This window comes from Diabrotica undecimpunctata, chromosome 3 (assembly GCF_040954645.1).
Source record: "Diabrotica undecimpunctata isolate CICGRU chromosome 3, icDiaUnde3, whole genome shotgun sequence".
Taxonomy (NCBI): domain Eukaryota; kingdom Metazoa; phylum Arthropoda; class Insecta; order Coleoptera; family Chrysomelidae; genus Diabrotica; species Diabrotica undecimpunctata.
Genome location: NC_092805.1, coordinates 153,993,081 through 154,011,061, shown reverse-complemented (window position 1 = coordinate 154,011,061; position 17,981 = coordinate 153,993,081). Strand labels below are relative to the sequence as shown.

Here is a 17,981-nt window from a genome sequence, read left to right as displayed (position 1 = left end):
GTAATCTTCCATTACATTAAGACGCTCATCTAAATCATGTGAATTAAGATCCGCTGTTTTAATCTTTTTTTCTATTTCCAATGTTTTCATCATAATTTGTGCATTTTGGTTGGCAGCATCTGTAATATTCTTCGTCATTTCTTGTTTAAATATATCAAGATCATTTTTAAATTCATGCCTTTGTTTTGATAAATCAGATATTTTCGAAGCAGTCATTTTATTCTCATCAGACAACTCGTTAACTTTTTTACTTAAATTAACTTCTATTTTACTAATGGAGTTTGAGATTTTTTGTTCGAGTTGAGTATCTTTTTGAATTCTATTTTTTTGTATCAAATTAATCTCTTTTCTTAGAAAAGTTTTCGCACGAACAATGCTGTCATCTACATATTTCTTATTGGAAAGATGAATACCTGCTACAGGAGGATCTCGTGTAATGTCTTTATGTACTTCATGTATCTGGTTTTGTAAATCCAAAATGGATTGCTTTAAGCCTTCACGTAGCTTTTTAACAACTTGTTCATTAGAACGGTAATGATGACGACCAAACTTGTCAACACTTATGTTGGAAATGATGTTCCAATAATCCAAACATTAATATATAATATCTGCTTCACGTAATTGGTTGATAATGGCAACAATTTCGTTATTGTGGGATGTGTTTCCTGCTTCTTGGGAAGCAACCAGCAATTTGAGTCTGTCGCATAGTTCGTTTGGATCATCCCAATACACATATTCAATACGATTATCATTGTAGATCAAATGAGAATCATCGACGAGTCCTGACCCTTTGTAGCTAGATGGTGAAGATAACGATGTTCGAGGCGACGTTGATGATGATGAACGAGTCGCTTTTGCTAAACGAACAAGACCTTCGAAAGGTTGTCTCTTTAATGCAGTAGATCGAGTTTTCGGTGGCGATTTCTTTGTTGTTTCATCGGTAGGTTTAAATAGCGGTTTGATAATATGATGATATTTTTTCCCAGTTGCACCTTTAAGACGACCTTTGGAATCCAGATGAACTTCTGTACTATTTAATAAACTTTTATAGTGCTTTAAATCTGTATCATTATAATCTTCAGGGTTATCATAGAAAATTAGTTGGTATAGACCTGGAGTTCCCGGCACCCATCCTCCTTCCCCACTACCATCACTGATGACTTGTATACTACCTTTGTTTTTGTTAAAGTTTATTTGGCGTGTACCCAACATCCAGCCAATTTCATCATTGTAAATAGGTGCATAGTTTTTATCAATTTTATTATCTTTCATCCAAAATTCTTTTATATACTTATGGCTCATTGGAGGATATTGCTCAATATATTCATCAATAGCCTCTTTCGAAACATTATTAGGATCAAACATTTCATGTTCGTTAACTTGATCGATTGATACTGCATCGGAAAATACATCGTCATCGCCGGCTTCTTTTTTTATCTCTTCCTCCGTTTTCACCTCTTCTTTTTTAACGTGTCTAAGCTTGTTATTAATAGCATAATGCAACGTTTTTGACGATTGCGCAATATCTGTTAGAGGTTTAGCTATGGGCTTAAAGAGTTTATTTAGCGACTCATCTTGTTCTGTTTTACCTAACTTTAATGCCAAATACTTTTTGCGAATGACACGAGCTAGTTCGGCAACTTTACGCATGCGCGCAGCTACCTCTTTGTCCGACATATTGTTATACAATGCGTGTTTTTCGATCATACCTACAGTCTTAGCAGCATTTGGAAAACTGCGAGACACACTTAGGGCCAACATACCAATTAGCCTCAAAAGAAAAGTATTTGACCAATGCGTATTACCGGTCATGACCTATGGGGTGGAAGCTATGACTCTAACCAAGACTACGGCTTCGAAATTGAGAGTGGCACAGAATAAGAAAAAAAGATCTGCGAAGAAGGACGAGTATTGCTATGTTGTGGAACGCATAGCGGAACTTACAAGTAAAATTACACATTGGAGGCCAAGAGCGTGCAAACGTAGTAGAGGAAGACCACCTACACGTTGGGCTGACGACATTAGGCGTATCACGAAAAATTGGCAACAAAGAGCACAAAATCGCAAAGAATGGAGGGGTTTAAGGGAGGCCTATGTCCAGAAGTGGACGTGAAATGAAGGCTGAATGATGATGCTGATATATATAAACGAGGTTTCTATAGCCTCTGCCGCTTCTCGCATTTCGACCGCTATCGTTTTCTGTCCATCTATTCGTCTTCTGTGATGGCTCTATCTCTCATTATGTGCCGTACATTTTCTTCCCAGGCAACTGAAGGCCTTCTCCTTCTTCTTCATTGTTGTGGTATGTAATTTAAAGCTTTCATCCACGTACTCTCTACTGAGACCTACTTTCGTCAAATGTCTTCATATTCTGATTATATTCTTTCTTTTATTATACGACAGTACAACCTCCCCACTGAGCTGATAACAGTTATTCCCCTATAATTAGAGCATTTGCGTTTATCCCCTTTCTTGAATATTGAGCTGATGTATCCAACATCTCAAACCTCAAGAAAACCTCAACGGAGCTGTTTCGAGCCTCAGCGAGCAAGGTCATGATTGCCAATATTATTTCCAACATCCGAAACGGATAGGAACCAGAAGAAGAAGAAGTATCCAACATTCCAATCATCATTGATATTTTGTCCTTTCAAGCATTTGTTTAGTAGTTGAGCCAACATCTCATGTAATATTTTTGGTCCATACTTTACCAACTCAATTGGGATGTCTTCAGATCCTGCTGGTTTACCGTTTTTCGATCTTTTGAGGGCATCGCTTAACTCTCCGGTTGTTATCTCAATTATTTGTGTATGTTCGGATATTTCTTCCATTTCGATCTCTAGGAATTTACATCTATCCTCTTTCAGTAATACCTCATAATGATGTTTCCACTGTTTTAGATCTATTAACTGTAAGTTAAATTTGTTCTTTCCTTTCCTCCGGAGAGACTTTATCACCTTCCACGCTTGCCCAACTCTTGTTCAATCCATATACCTATCCACCTCTGCACATCTTTAATCCCACATCTCATTTTTACTTTTCACTACTTCTCTTTTTAGATCTCGAAACTCAGCACATTGCTTACGATAATTTGAATAGTAGCGTAAGTGAATCTAAGAAATCGTTGCGGGCCCCAACTTATACGGAGCCAAAGTGTAATTATAAACATTCTAATTAGTCAAGGCATAATCGTAGTTCATCCTTTGTTACAAATTCGTCGTCAATATGTTGTGCTTTATATAAACAAAGTCATTCTCTAAACAAGTGCTTGTTGTTTTTGAAAAAAAATCCAGAAGAAAGATACCAACTTTGTAAAGAATCTTCCTCGTGTTTTAGGTATCTTAATCAGGCTAATCATTCTGTCAAGTCGTGTCCAAAGGCCTTTAAATGTAGTAAATGTAATAGTCACCTTCATAATAGTTTGTTGCACTTTGATAGAAATCGTTCCAATAGTCAGTCGTTCACAGAAAATACTAATAATCCAGGGGCATCGGGAGTCGAACAAAATTCGCCTGAAATATCACATTGTGCTGCTAGTTTTGGAGGGAAGAAAAACGAAACAAAAAAGGAAATCTTGCTCGGTACCATTTTGGTTCATGCGATTTATAGTAAGGGGTGTAAACAGCCCTTGAGATGTCTTCTAGATTCGGGTTCAATGAGTTTGTTCATTAGTCGAAAAGCTGCCAGTAGTTTAAGCTGGCCTAAAACTCCTTGTTCATTTGAAGTTAACGGACTCAATTCAATGCAAACGAAATTGAATCAAGGTCAAATAAGTTTTTCTATTCAACCTCGTCATCAGGAGTCACCGGTGTTTCATTTGAAGGTTATTATTACAGATCGGATTTGCTCGGAAGTAAACTCGATGGAAGTAAATAATATTTTAAAATGTGTATGCTTGGTTAGATTCTCAAATCGTATTGCACTGAATTAAAAGTTCCCCCTCGAGATTCAAAACTTTCGTCGTAAATCGCATTTCGTAGGTCCAGTCCCATAGTCAAAATTATTCTTGGCATTATATCGAATCTCGAAAAAATGCAGCCGATGCGCCTTCGCGAGGCATGCTACTGGCCGCTTTTCTATCAAAATTAGTCTGGTTAACAGGTCCTTCGTTTTTGTAGAATATTCCATTAATTTTTCCAGAGGTTCCTCCCTCATTGCAGGAAAAACCCCCTTTGGAAGAGATAAAGAAAGCTTTAATATTTGTTTCCACTCGTGAGGAACATTTTTTGTCTTGTTTGCTGAAAAATAAATTGTCTTTTACCTCGATCCAAAGAATTTTGGCTTTTATGTTGCGATTCGCGCCCAACTCTCGTTATAAAAAGTCGAAACGGTCAGGACTCTTGAGTTTCGTAGAATTAAAAGACTCGTTGATTATTCTTGTCAGACTTATACAAGAATAATATTTTGAAGAGCATTTTCAATTTAACTCTTTTCTAAAACCATTTCGTAGCTTGGGAGTATTTTTAGATAATAGTACTCAGTGTATAAGAGTAGGTGGTCGTCTATCTCAGTATTTATTATCGTATGAAGCAAAACACCCGTTTTTGTTACCAAATAAAATCTCGCCTTAGTATTCTTCTAATTCATCATTATCATGAGAAGTATTTACATGCTGCATTTAAGAGTACTCAGTTTTTGGTTAGTCAAAGGTTTTGGATAATGTCTTCTAAACAAGCCGTTAATTCAGTATTGTCCAAATGTATTAGATGTTGGAAACAATCTCCCAAAAACTTACATCCCCCTATGGGTAAATTGTGGGTTAGATTATGGTGGACCATTTTCGATAACCATGTCTCGTTACAGGGGAGTTAGAACTCAAAAGGCCTATTTGTGTCTATTTTTATGTTGCGCTACAAACACTTTACATCTCGAATTAGCTAATGATTTGGCCGCGGAAGCCTTTTTGGCCGCTTTACAACGTTTTATCGCTCGGAAAGGTCGAGTATCACAAGTATTTTGTGATAATGGTACTAATTTTCATAGTGTTTATCGACAGCTTAGTAGCTTTATGGAGAGCGCTCTCAATAAAGAAAATATTAAGTTTTCATTTGCTTCTCCTGCTGCTCCACATATTGGCGGTATTTATGAACGTGGAATTCGTTCTGTAAAGGAACATATTGTTCGTATAGTCGGGGCACAAATTTTGACCTACGAAGAGTTTTATACCGTTTTAACTTTAATTGAATCCGTCTTAAACTCACGCCCTCTCATCCCATTAACTAATGATATTGAAGATCTCAATGCTTTGACCCCAGGACATTTCCTGACTCTTGAACCCTTGAGCTCTTTGTCTGTGCTTGATTTTTCGGAGGTATCCTTTAATCGTTTGTCCAGATGGCAGTTGTTACAACGCATCCATAGAGATTTTGGGGCTCGATGGCGAAAGGAATATCTGCACACCTTGCAACAAAAGTCCAAATGGTTAGATTCTGTCTTTGTACCTAAAATCGGTGCCTTAGTTGTTTTAAAGGAGGATAATTTGGCTGCGTGTAAATGGTCTCTCACGCGTCTTGTTGAATTGCATGAGGGGAGAGCCGGTGTAGCTCGAGTGGCTACCATGCGTACGATCACCGGAACCTTAAAACGGCCTCTTGTCCGAATCTGTCAGTTGCCGATAGATGAAGATTGGATGGTCAAATTTTTTTACTGATTTTGTTTTGTTCGGCTTTTACCAATATAACTATATAAAATATATTTCGGCGACAAAACAACCATTTTAATTTTTAATTTCTTATTTTAGTTTAAGTTTTGAATATTTGTTTAAGATTTATATAGGAGTTGTTTATATTAATTATTGTTTCTTGTTGTTTAAGTAATGATAGTATTGAGAATTCGTTTGTTTTTAAAGACCTTATGGCCTTTGAAGGGGGGAGAATGTTTAAATTCATATGGTTGTATAGTATAAACTAATCAATACATTTGTCCTTCCTGTATTCCTACGATCCCTATAGTAGTACGTGCATCCCGCACGACACAAGAGCGTAAGTTGTTAAGAGGGAAAGACGCAACCCGACAATGAACCAATGCACTCATATTGAATTTGTTTTGTTCGTTGTTTCGTAAAGTAGTGTAAATTATGGTAACTAGCGGTAAGTTCACTTAGTTTTACCTGTACCTATACATTGTTTTTGATTGTTTATGGCAACCATTTAAATTTTGATAATTATTTGCACCTATGAGTAAAAGTTCATTCATCTTGCCAGGGCTATCGAAGGAAATATAGTTGGTGTTAATTTAATTACTAATAGTTCTCGTACTAATTCATTGTTTGCTTAATTCGCCACAGTATAATTCTGGTGAAGGTCATACTAGACCATAGATTCAATGATAATATAAGGAGTCAGTAAACTGGATATAAAATATTTTACACACTACTTTAAAAATACAGTTTATTGATTATATTTTTTATTCATGGAAAACGGAGATTGTAGCGTTCCGAATAAACTCACACCATGTTCCATCTTTGACTTCACCTTTACAATAGTCAGATACTTTGAATGGACCACAAGGAGAATGACAACAATCATTGACAACTCCGTGTGATCGAAGACTGCCGATAAGAAGGGAACGTAAGGAATTTCTTGAGGGAAAGAGTAAATCTCCTAAAACATACAAAAATGACGTTAATTAAAGCCATAATTTTAATCATAATGCCGAAAAACATAGTTTTGTTTGTAGTTAAAAGTAATTTTTTAAGAAATGCTTGCGCCGCTTTAGTTTACTTTGGTTAATCATTGCTGTTACTGTTTCCGTTAATTAAATATCTTTTTGAATCCTTTTATATGTATTGTATTATATATATATATATATATATATATATATATATATATATATATATATATATATATATATATACTGATATACAACTGTTTTGGATGGGTTGGAGTCAATAAAAGGGCTATTGGTTAACTATTTTTTTTTTATATCTCGAGCTTTCAATTGTGTTTACAATTATTATCAAAAGCTAAAAAAGACAAAATATCTTACAAGGTTGAACTAGAAAGAAAAAACAATTTTTGTTAACTTACCAAATAAAACTTAGTTTAGTAAATAAAAATTGCTGCTAATACATCTTAAGAATAATTAATATAGAAATGTCCTAATCTAATAAATGTTTCTCTGAAAAGTTTTAGTATAATTTTGAAAACATTTTTTTTAATAAAAAAATAATTGAATTTATAAATAAGTTAAAATAGCAACCAATTACAAATAAGCCTCAATGTCATAAATGCCAACTTAAAATTTTTATTTTTGACAATTATATTGCCAAAAATAAAATTTCGTTTAAACATCCTTTTTTGTTTAAGAAGATTTATTCACCGTTGACAGATGTCTGAAAAAATGTACCAGATATATGGAGAATTAAATATAACATTTTATAAGTTTTATATATAAATCATAAAGAAAAAATATAATTATAAATTTTGCTTAGATTTTGAATGTCTGATCTTTTGTTTAAATTATTATCACTTTTGCTAATACAAACCATTTCCAAAAAACTCCTTTTAAATTTATTACTTTCACTACATAAAATTTTAATGTTATCAAAATCCATAATATGGTCTTTATCGATTACATGCTCTGCCAAAGCACAAGATGGTTTTTTAATCCTGGAATCACTTTTGTGAGAAATAATGCGATTTGAAAGATTTCTTGCGGTCTCACCAACATATTCAGCCTCACACTGAGTACAACTAATGCTGTATACTAAATTCGTTTTCTCAAATTTGTCTATAGGATATTTAGTTTTGGAATATAAAGATGAAATAGTTTTGATGTTCTTTGTTGCTATTTTTATATTGTCAATAACCTTTAGTGTTTGTATTAATTTAGGTGTTAATGATGGTATAAAAGGTAGTGAATGATAATAGATGTTCTGATTGTTAGATACAATGTTTTGAGATTTAGCAAAAAATGGTGTTAAGTTATTTATATTACCAATATTAGAAAAAAGCATCCTATGTAGCATATCTGGAGGATAAATTCCAAAATAATATAATTAATAAATTCTAATTCTAATTAATAAATTCTAAATTTTTAATGATTTCAAAATTTATTTGATGTATTTATTCCTTTAAATATATAGTCATATGTTTATTGTATAACAAAATAATGATTTTTATAAAAACTTAATTTATAATTAAATTGAATTAAAATGAAATAAGGACATAATAGTGATTTACTACTCCTTTGCTACCAAATAAAGTTTAGATTTTATAATATTTAAATATAAAAAGACTATAGTACTTACGACGATCCCGATGTGTGTCCCCCTCATAAAATTGTCCAGGGTAGTCCGGCATTAAGAGACAAACGGCATGGACATACTTATATACAAGTTCGGGACCGCAAAATTTGACTTTTGGTTCCGCATTTATGCATGCATTATCGTCTTGAGTTCTATCACAATTGCAGCAATAGAAAATAAGAACTAACGGAACAAGTATGGACCATATATGCATCTACAAAATATAAAGTTAAAAATTTGGATGTGGCACTCAGGGAGTCACCGAGGAGGAAAAACTTGGTTTTCTTATCGTCTACGCACACAGCGATGGTTTTTAATTGAATTTAATTCGAATATATATATATATATATATATATATATATATATATATATATATATATATATATATATATATATATATATATAGTATAGGTAAAAGTTTATGGTCGGTATTGTCCTCCGGAGGCGTGTCAGCCGGGAGCTGACAGCCGTGCCGGACGCATCAAGGAATTTGGATATCGGTCAAAATACTTGGGAATTCCAAGTTTGGCCAAATCCAAATTTCTAATTGATTCGATGCAGGGAAATTCCACTTTCGCTACGTAAAACAAAGGATTTGTTTTACATAAAAGCAGGTAGACTTTCTCTCATCGATCAGTCGAGTTTGCCTCTTCTACTGTAGACCTAGTCGGTGCTATTATTGTTCCAACTAAATTATTGTTTTATTTCTGATTTTCTGTATACCTTTTTTTTTAGCATTATTGTATATTCAGACCTTTTCAGGTTAGGATATTACATTGATCTATATTTGTTCATGTAGTGATTGTTTATTTTTCTTGTATTTTGTGTCTAAGTTGTTCTTCCGTAAGTTAAGAACACTTAGAAATATTTATCTTGCTTTTTCTATTTTATATTTTGATTTGTACTTTGTCTAAGTAGTTCTTTCCGGTAAGTCAAAGAACTCTTAGAAATATTTTCATAATCATTGTTGCATTATTATTTCCGATATTTTATCTAAGATATTTTCTTTCTTAAGTTAAGAAAATACTTAATACATTTGTTTCTTTCATTTTCTATTTTATGCTAAGTTGTTTCTTCCGTAAGTCAAGAAACACTTAGCAATATTTTCACATCTTTTCTATATTTGATTTTTCTTATTTTCTATTATAAATCGTTTCTTCCGTAAGTCAAGAAACACTTATAAATATTTGTGCATTTATTTTACTATATTTGATTCTCTTGTTTATTTTCTGTTCTAAGTTGTTTCTTCCGTAAGTCAAGAAACACTTGGACATATTTCTATAATCTGTTTCATTTTTGCATTTCTCGTTTTATATTTTGAGTATTTTATTTTTCCACTCTAAGTCGTTTCTTCCGTAAGTCAAGAAACACTTAGAAATATTTCCATATTTTACTCTCACATTTACATATTTCATTTATCTATATTTCTGTCCTAAGTTGTTTCTTCCGTAAGTCAAGAAACACTTGGAAACATTTTTTTCTTTTTATACCATTTAATTTAATTATTTACTAAGTTATTCCTTTCGTAAGTCAAGGAATACTTAGATCATTTTTACCTATCTGTTTTCCATTTTTGCTCTGTTACTTTGTAACTGTTCCTTGGAACCGTTACCTATAACAGATATTTGTCACTGGAACTGTTATTTATAACAGCGGTAGTATTTAACCTTTCTACCAGCGACAAACCAAAGATGGTGAATACCCGATCCAATTCCTTGGATAGGAAGAAGCCCAAAGAGCCGGCGATGGGTCCTACAGGCCCAAATGCCCCCTCTCGGCAACAGTATGGACCTTAAGTGAGATGGAGTAAGAAACACCTGTTTAAAAAGAGAGGTATGTAAGGTCCGCCGTTTATATCGCCGAAAATACATGAGTGGAAGTAATAAAAAAGGGGAATTCAACGTTGCCAAACTTATTGGTTTTATTTGACCTGTTGTCTTTTTAGCATTTGAACAATGTTCTAAGATAATCAAACTCAAATTTGGGGGAAATCGATTTAAATGGCAGCTTACTATGTTTTACTGGGAATATGCCACAATTTTACTTTACAGTAAGTAAGTGTAATTTTTTCCTAAATTAGTTATGTTTAAAAGAAAACGATTTGTTTCTATGCGTCATCAACAGAGGATGATTACGAAAAACGTAGATAATATTGTTGAAAATATTTACAATAAGTGTAATGTAACATTTTGATTTCCACTTCGTAAATCGTTTTATATAAATAAAATTTATTAATGATTCGCATGTGCCTTATTTCCAATAAAAATAATAAACTGCGTTATAACGCCAACAATAAAAAAGGTTCATACAAAATTATTTGGCAACGTTGCGTCTAGGGACAGCTGAACCGGTATTCGACAGGCGATACCTAAGAAACTAGAGGTGAGACGTTGACATTTTTATCGTTAACGAAACTGAATCGTTTTTCGTAAACAAGTAAGCATTTTAATGGACTGTCGATAAGGTGTAAGTTTAGATGAGTCATGTCCAATTAATTGATCAAAAATACTTAAGTCATCTTTATCGGTTTATTTTACTTTCAACGTCAACCGATAGCCCGACTGTCCACTGTCCCGAAAGAATCGCATGTCATTTTTAGTTTTGTAGTAGTCTCTCAGATCAACTAATCGTCCTCGTCCACGTAAAGTGTTCGTCGCTCATCTGTTTACGTCTACACAAAACCTAGTTTTTTTGAATCAATCATCAACTAGTTGGCTTACCAGTGAGAAACCGTAGATTCGTAAACGACAAATAATAATTTAAAATGCGGGGATTTTCGGATAAAAATGAAGGTAAAAAAGCAAAAGAGTTAAGAAGCTGGTTACTTCTATAAAAAAAGAAAAAGAAGATTGTACTATTGAAAATCAACCAGTACAAGAAAAAGAAACTGATAAAGATGACTTAAGTCCATGGTGTATTTTTGATGAATCGGGCATGACTCATCTAAACATACACCTGTATCGAGAGATATAAAAGAAGTCGACATGTGTTTGTCTGGTGATATATTACCCAGAAACAAATTCGAACGGAGATTGGAACTGTCCATTACAGTGGTGAAAAAACCATCGCCATGTGTATCCTAACTTAACCACTATATTCATAAAATATTGTAGTATTGTAACAAAATCTGTTCCTTGTGAACACATGTTCAAGATTTGGTTTAAATGTAACTACTATTTGTATATTTAAAATGTCAACGACCCACCTCTAGTTTCTTAGGTGTATTAGGATCGGAACCAGAGATATGTAAAATATCTCTGATCGGAACTAATCGTCTCACTAATGGGTAATGGGCGTCAATGCAAAATATGGAGGGTGGACCAAGGGGAAATAATATTGTTATCTTCGTCTATTCGCTGAAAATATGATTTTATATCTGTGTTAGATATCTTGTTAAATTTTACCATACCGACCATAAACTTTTACCTACACTGTATATATATATATATATATATATATATATATATATATATATATATATACATATATATATATATATATATATATATATATATATATATATATATATATATATATATATATCGCGTTGATTGTCATTGCGCCGGGCTTCTTATATCTTTTTCGATGTCTTCTTCAGGGCTTCCTAGGACTCAGTCTTCCGAGCCCCCAGACATTAGCACACTCATCACTTATCAAAGCATTACAGATGCTGGGAATAGAGTACGGGTCATTTATAAAGTCAATGTTGACGTATCTGTGGTGGAGGTTGGCGTGGGAACAACGTCAGGACTGGCGCGGGGGTTAGCGCGAACATTTCTGACAGTCGAATTTTGGTAGCGAATAGTCAAAGGATAATCAAGTCAAAGGTAATCGTATGCCATCATCTCTTTTATTGAGACAATTTGGCCTTTTTCAATTTCTATGTCTTCTCGATATTCTTGGTTTATAGAAGCGGTTTATGGTTCTAGTGTTTTCAAAATAAATTTTGTGACCTGCATGAAGATAGTGTTGATCTACAGCTGAAATTCAGTAGGAGTTGCGAACAGAAATGGAATGTTCATAAATCCTATTTTGGATTCTACGATTCGTTTGGCCTATATAGCAGTCTGAACAAGGAACTTCATAAACTCCGCGTTGTTCATTTGGAATGTTATTTTTGATTGATCGGACAAGAGATAAAAGTTTTTGTTGGAAGGGGGGGGGGTTAATATTGTCTTTATTCCTCTTGATTTTATAAATTTGTCGATTTTTGTCAGTGATGCCTTTGATGTTAGGAAGAAAAGCTTTCGTCTGAGTTTTTGGGTTGAGATTAATTGGAAGATTGATGTCTGTGGATGCTCCTATTGGTGTAATTTTCGCGGTAACCATTTTGGATGAGGGCTTGTTTTAAACTGGAGAGTTCAGCGGGTCTACTTGCCTCATCTCAAGGGCGTATTGATCTGGAGACAAGCGTATTATTAACTGAATTAATTTGGGAAGAGAAATGATGAGAGTTGGCATGTAAGTAACGATTGGTATGGGTGAGTTTTCGATAAATTGAGTGACGAAGACCTTGGAATTGGTTTTTCTTTATGATGACGTCGAGAAACGGTAGGGATGAATCAGTTTCGACCTCCATCGTGAACTGGATACGAGGATATATACCATTAGGATGAGTTTGAAAAGATACCAAAGCATCCCTGCCATGATAATCAACCCGGAAGACTAGTGAGGTTAATTCCTGTAATAGTATTTAATCTTAGCTCTAGGTTTAATTGTATTAACCGCGGAAACCTTTTGGAACATTATATACATATATAAATATATATATATATATATATATATATATATATATGTTGGAAATATCGGGTATGTGGTCTATATTAAATAAAAAATCTTTGTTTTTTCTAAAGCTCAATATTTCGCCATTTATTTGATGGCTTCATCGGGAGTAAAGAAATTAAAAGATTATACACATAAATAAAATTGAATACTAAAATAACATTATTGTTGATGAAACTGTACATTTAATAAAATGCATGTAAAAATTTAAAATATCTTTGAGCACGTTCGTTAACAATAAATAAGATGGAACGAATGGAACGAGAATGGATCGTTTAAGATTTTTTAAGAAAAGTAAGATTTTTTATTTAATATAGACCACATACCCGATATTTCCAACATATTTATAAATTGTTTTTTGGTCGAAATAATCACGTTAAATAGTTAAATATATATATATATATATATATATATATATATATATATATATATATATATATATATATATATATATATATATATATATATATATATATATTTTAAATTCTCAACGCGGTTCTTCCCGAGAACTCAGTAATTTTCATTTATCTGACCGCGGAAACTTATCCGAACATATATATATATATATATATATATATATATATATATATATATATATATATATATATATACGGAATAGGGTTTAGATGTTTTGATGTTTTTGATGTTTTGTGATGTTTTCGGGAGTAGGCAGATTGAGACGTTGAAAGGTCGAGTTTTAAATTGTCCAATTAAATTGTTAAATACCAAATCACCAAAAATATTGGGTAGACAACTTAAATAAAAAACTAGATGTAGAACTTACGAGGTTGAGATTTCCGTCATACGTGTATATACATACTGTAAGTAGCATTGACAGGAAGAGTATTCTACTATTTAATATTTTTAAATTGAAATACGTTAAAATCCACTAGATATTAAAAACATGAGTGCACAAGGAAAGGTAGGCTTTTACCAAACAATGAAACAATGTGTCAATCTTCTCTTTTGGTTGGAACAAAATAACCAGTAAGTTAAATTGTTGTACGAAAAGAGAGAGACTACCCCTATTCTTGTTGTAAATGAAGGATGTTGATCAACCAATCTACAGACGTTATTATGAGATAATATCTAAACCAAAATCTTCATTAACATTAAATTTTTTATCAGTTTCAAGAAGGAACGAATAGATCTCTGTTAATTGCTTAATATCTCTCTTCTTTTATTAATTGTCTGTTTATTCTGAGAAATAAATGCCATTTCCAGAAAAGTCCTTTTGTGCTTGTTCTTTTTATCTGCTAAAATCTTTATAGACACAAAATCCATAATATGGCCTTCATTAACGACATTGTAACAACATTATAAGATGGAATACGATCTTAAACACGTCTAGTGGTTTGGTCAATGTATTGCTAGACACAATCAATATATTGTATACTGTGAACTGCATCAGATAGGAACTCCTTGGTAATCTATCGTTCATCCTCAAAAATAGTTTATTAATAGTTAACACTGTTCTACTAGCTGTTTTGAGGTTTAACCAGTTTTTTACAATTCATGTGAGCTTTGGCGTAATCTCTCTCCTAATGAATGAAAAATAGATGAATGCAATTACCTCCGGAATGTCACCGTTATCATTTTTTGCTGTATTATCATTATGAATTGAGTTATTTACAATAGCTGTTGTGCTAGATGGCCTGTTAAAAAATAGGAGCTTTAACATTAGAAGAGTGTAAGAATTGTTTAAAAACCGTATATTGTTTTTTTTAGATTAGTTTGTTGAGTCATTTCACCAAACCAATCTAAAAAACGATGCTTTACACTTAAGGAGTGCCAACAGAAGTGAATACTTATTGTATTCTTCTACTCTTAGTATGAAACTTTAACCATTATTCTAGAATCCATTCAAATCCATTCCAAATCTACTGTAGAAAAGAATAGCTACACCTAGTCTATTATTTGAACTGGCATTTCAATTATATTTTGCTCATTAAACGATACGGTTGATTTATTGCTAATAAATTACTCAAATTGATAATTCAGATATCATTAGGTACTCGGAAATTTTTCTACTTCATCAGTAATTAATTTTTTCGCAACATCACTAAAAATATCACTTAAAGTCACTGTCATGATCATCAGCAAAAATAAAGTTAGAGACGCTCAACTACTTATCAATAATACACCAGTGGACCGAGTAAAACAGTATAACTATCTTGGAACAACAGTAAATGAACAATGGGATCACTCACAGGAAATAAAATGTAGAATAGAGAAGGCTAGGAGTGCATTCAATAGCATGGCCAAACTCTTTAAAAGCCACAATCTTAATCTGGAGATAAAAGTAAGGCTCCTACGATGTTATATCTTCTCAATATTGTATTACGGAGTTGAATCCTGGACACTAACTGAAGCAATGGAGAAAAAACTTGAAGCCTTCGAGATGTGGCTATACAGGCGAATTCTAAGGATATCATGGACAGACAAGATAACCAACGAGACCGTATTACGAAGAGTGGGCAAAGAAAGAGAGGTGATGTATACCATTAAAAGGACAAAGTTGGAATATCTCGGACATATAATGAGAAACAGCACTAAATACAGATTACTGAAGGTAATCCTACAGGGTAAAGTATTCGGAAAGCGAGGAATTGGGAGAAGGAGAATATCATGGTTGAAGAACCTGAGGAAATGGTTCTCCACAACAACAACGAATCTATTTAAAGCATCAGTCAATAAAATAATTATAGCCAGAATGATTGCCAATATTCGGAACGAATAGGCACTGAAAGAAGAAGAAGAAAGTCACTGTAATTCTAAGGTAAGATTTATTAAGCGAAATATGTTTTAACCGTTTTCTAGTGAGGATATAATAGTTCTTCGGATCGTGACGTGGCGGCACTGTAAAAAGGGCAATGCATCATATCTCCATTGTTATTTTGTTCAATTGGAGCGGGTGATGCGTTAAATGAAAGGGAAGGATATAATAAATATATTAAGATAACAAACAAACAAAGCGACTAGGTACCAAAAGGGCACTACACATTATCAATGAACATATACTATAAGACAAATTTTGTATCCAGCATTTATATTATGTTTAAAATCGTTGGAGATTACCCACTAAAAATTGTTAACATTATCATATTTTAAACTAAAGCGAGAGAAGGTTAATAAAAAATGTTGTTGAGGAAGACTAGTATGAGGCAAAATTACATTGATAACTCAAGAAAACTTGCAAAACCAAAAAAAAAGTCAAAAACAAAAATCGAAGATATCGCAACAAAAATTGCCAACCTCAAAGTTAACTTGGAAGACCACACTGCTAGACAAAGAGACCAATGCTGGAATGCCACGTTGGAGACCCTACAAAGCTAGATCAAGACGAAGACCACAGATGAGATGGATAGATAACATAAAAAAATATAAAAAATAGCCGGAACAAATTGGAGTATGTTGCTCAGGATAGAGATCGATGAAAAATGGACAATAGCAGAATAATAGGTTTAAATAGTATTTAATACTCGTAAATGTACATAAAGATAAAACTAAGCTCTTACCTCTTCGAAAGCTAGTAAATGAATTGCGGTTGAAGTATTAAGATTGATTTCTAATTTTCTCACTATTTTATATACCTACTTTTTTATAATAATTCTTCCTACAGTGCATAATTAATTTATATTTTATTATTAGAAAAGATCTATAAACAATAGAATTTATGTTAAGTATAAATTAGAAAGTTATTAGAAAAATCAATTTCGAAATAATGTTTCATAAAATGTTGATTAAACAGCATTAAATTATAATGTTTAAAAAGAAACAAAGAAAGTTGTGGGTAAGATAAAACTTTTAACCATAACACCATTTATTACGAAATAACCATAAGTTTAGTACAATACGTGTCAGTTTCAATTTTGGCATATTTCTGTATATAATTCTTCAACTAAAAAAATTAAAAAAATAAATTTATAATTTGGTACTATTCTTCTCCTGCATTATTGCCAATTCAAGCAATCAAGTAATTTGATCCATCCTGAGAGACTTGTACACCCCTTAAAATGACGTTCGGGTCTTACAATTCTTTGGAGCGAGGTGTATTAATTCGTGTAAGAACAGGAATCACTCCAAAGCGTGTATAAGCCTGATGGAAGGTGTAATAAATAAAAAAATACTATATTGAGTAATTGTATAAGCAACAAGTATATTAACTTCACATGCCAGTAACCTACCCTAACAACCTTGTCTAATCTAATAATCCGTGTCTGTTACCGTCTGTCATGCCATCTTGTTACTAACATGAATAATATGATCGTCACTTAACTGGGTATTACACATCCTCTTTTCTTTTTCCTTATAAGTTCAGCTTACAAGATTTTTTATTTTGCCTACCTGGCCTTGTACAGTAAGTATTATTATGATTTGATGTTTCAAGTATATGACTATTATCAGGGATTAAAACTTCTGTTGTTTGATGTTCCTGATGTGTTTCAATACCTTCACTGTCTGGCAATTCATGAAATACACTACCATCGCCACCCAAATGATGATCATCACCACAGTCTACAACATGTTTATTTACTGATGATCTTATGTGAGATCTGTTTCTTCTGATAATGTTTCCGTCATCTTGCAGGATGTATGATCTAGGCGATTCATGTTGATTCAAGATTTTTGCAGACTTCCAGGTGTTATTACAGTGATCAAGGACTGTTACATCCATGTCCCTGTTCAATGGCTTCAATATTGTTGCAATTTTATTAAAAGTTGTCTCATTTAATTCTTTTTTAGCTTTCATTTTTATTTCAACATTTTCACACAAACATGGATTCAACAAATCAACTGAAATTGTAACTTTTTTTTACATCTTCTGCTATTAAGAAGTTGTATTGGGGAGTATATCATACCTTTTAATGGATAATTTCTATAATTTATTAATGCTGACTGAGGTCTGCATGCTTTCCTATGATTTTCCTTAACATGTTTTTTGCAATTG

At 32.8% G+C, this 17,981-nt stretch overlaps 1 protein-coding gene and 1 long non-coding RNA gene across 2 annotated transcripts; one reads left to right on the top strand and one right to left on the bottom strand.

The window, feature by feature from the left end:
* Positions 1-4,789: 4,789 nt before the first annotated feature.
* On the top strand, positions 4,790-5,650 carry LOC140436099 (uncharacterized). The gene has a single exon (XM_072524807.1). The coding sequence runs from the start codon at positions 4,790-4,792 to the stop codon at positions 5,648-5,650; it is 861 nt and encodes a 286-aa protein (XP_072380908.1).
* Positions 5,651-6,372: 722 nt separating this feature from the next.
* On the bottom strand, positions 6,373-16,669 carry LOC140436246 (uncharacterized). The gene is made up of 3 exons (XR_011950269.1): positions 16,549-16,669; positions 8,252-8,462; positions 6,373-6,602 (listed from the first exon to the last, which is right to left on the bottom strand). It is a non-coding gene; the product is annotated as an uncharacterized lncRNA (long non-coding RNA).
* Positions 16,670-17,981: the final 1,312 nt, after the last annotated feature.

What these genes read in the sequence shown, in the direction of transcription:
- LOC140436099 (XM_072524807.1), top strand. Translation starts at nt 4,790, where the DNA reads ATGTCTCGTTACAGGGGAGTTAGAACTCAAAAGGCCTATTTGTGTCTA.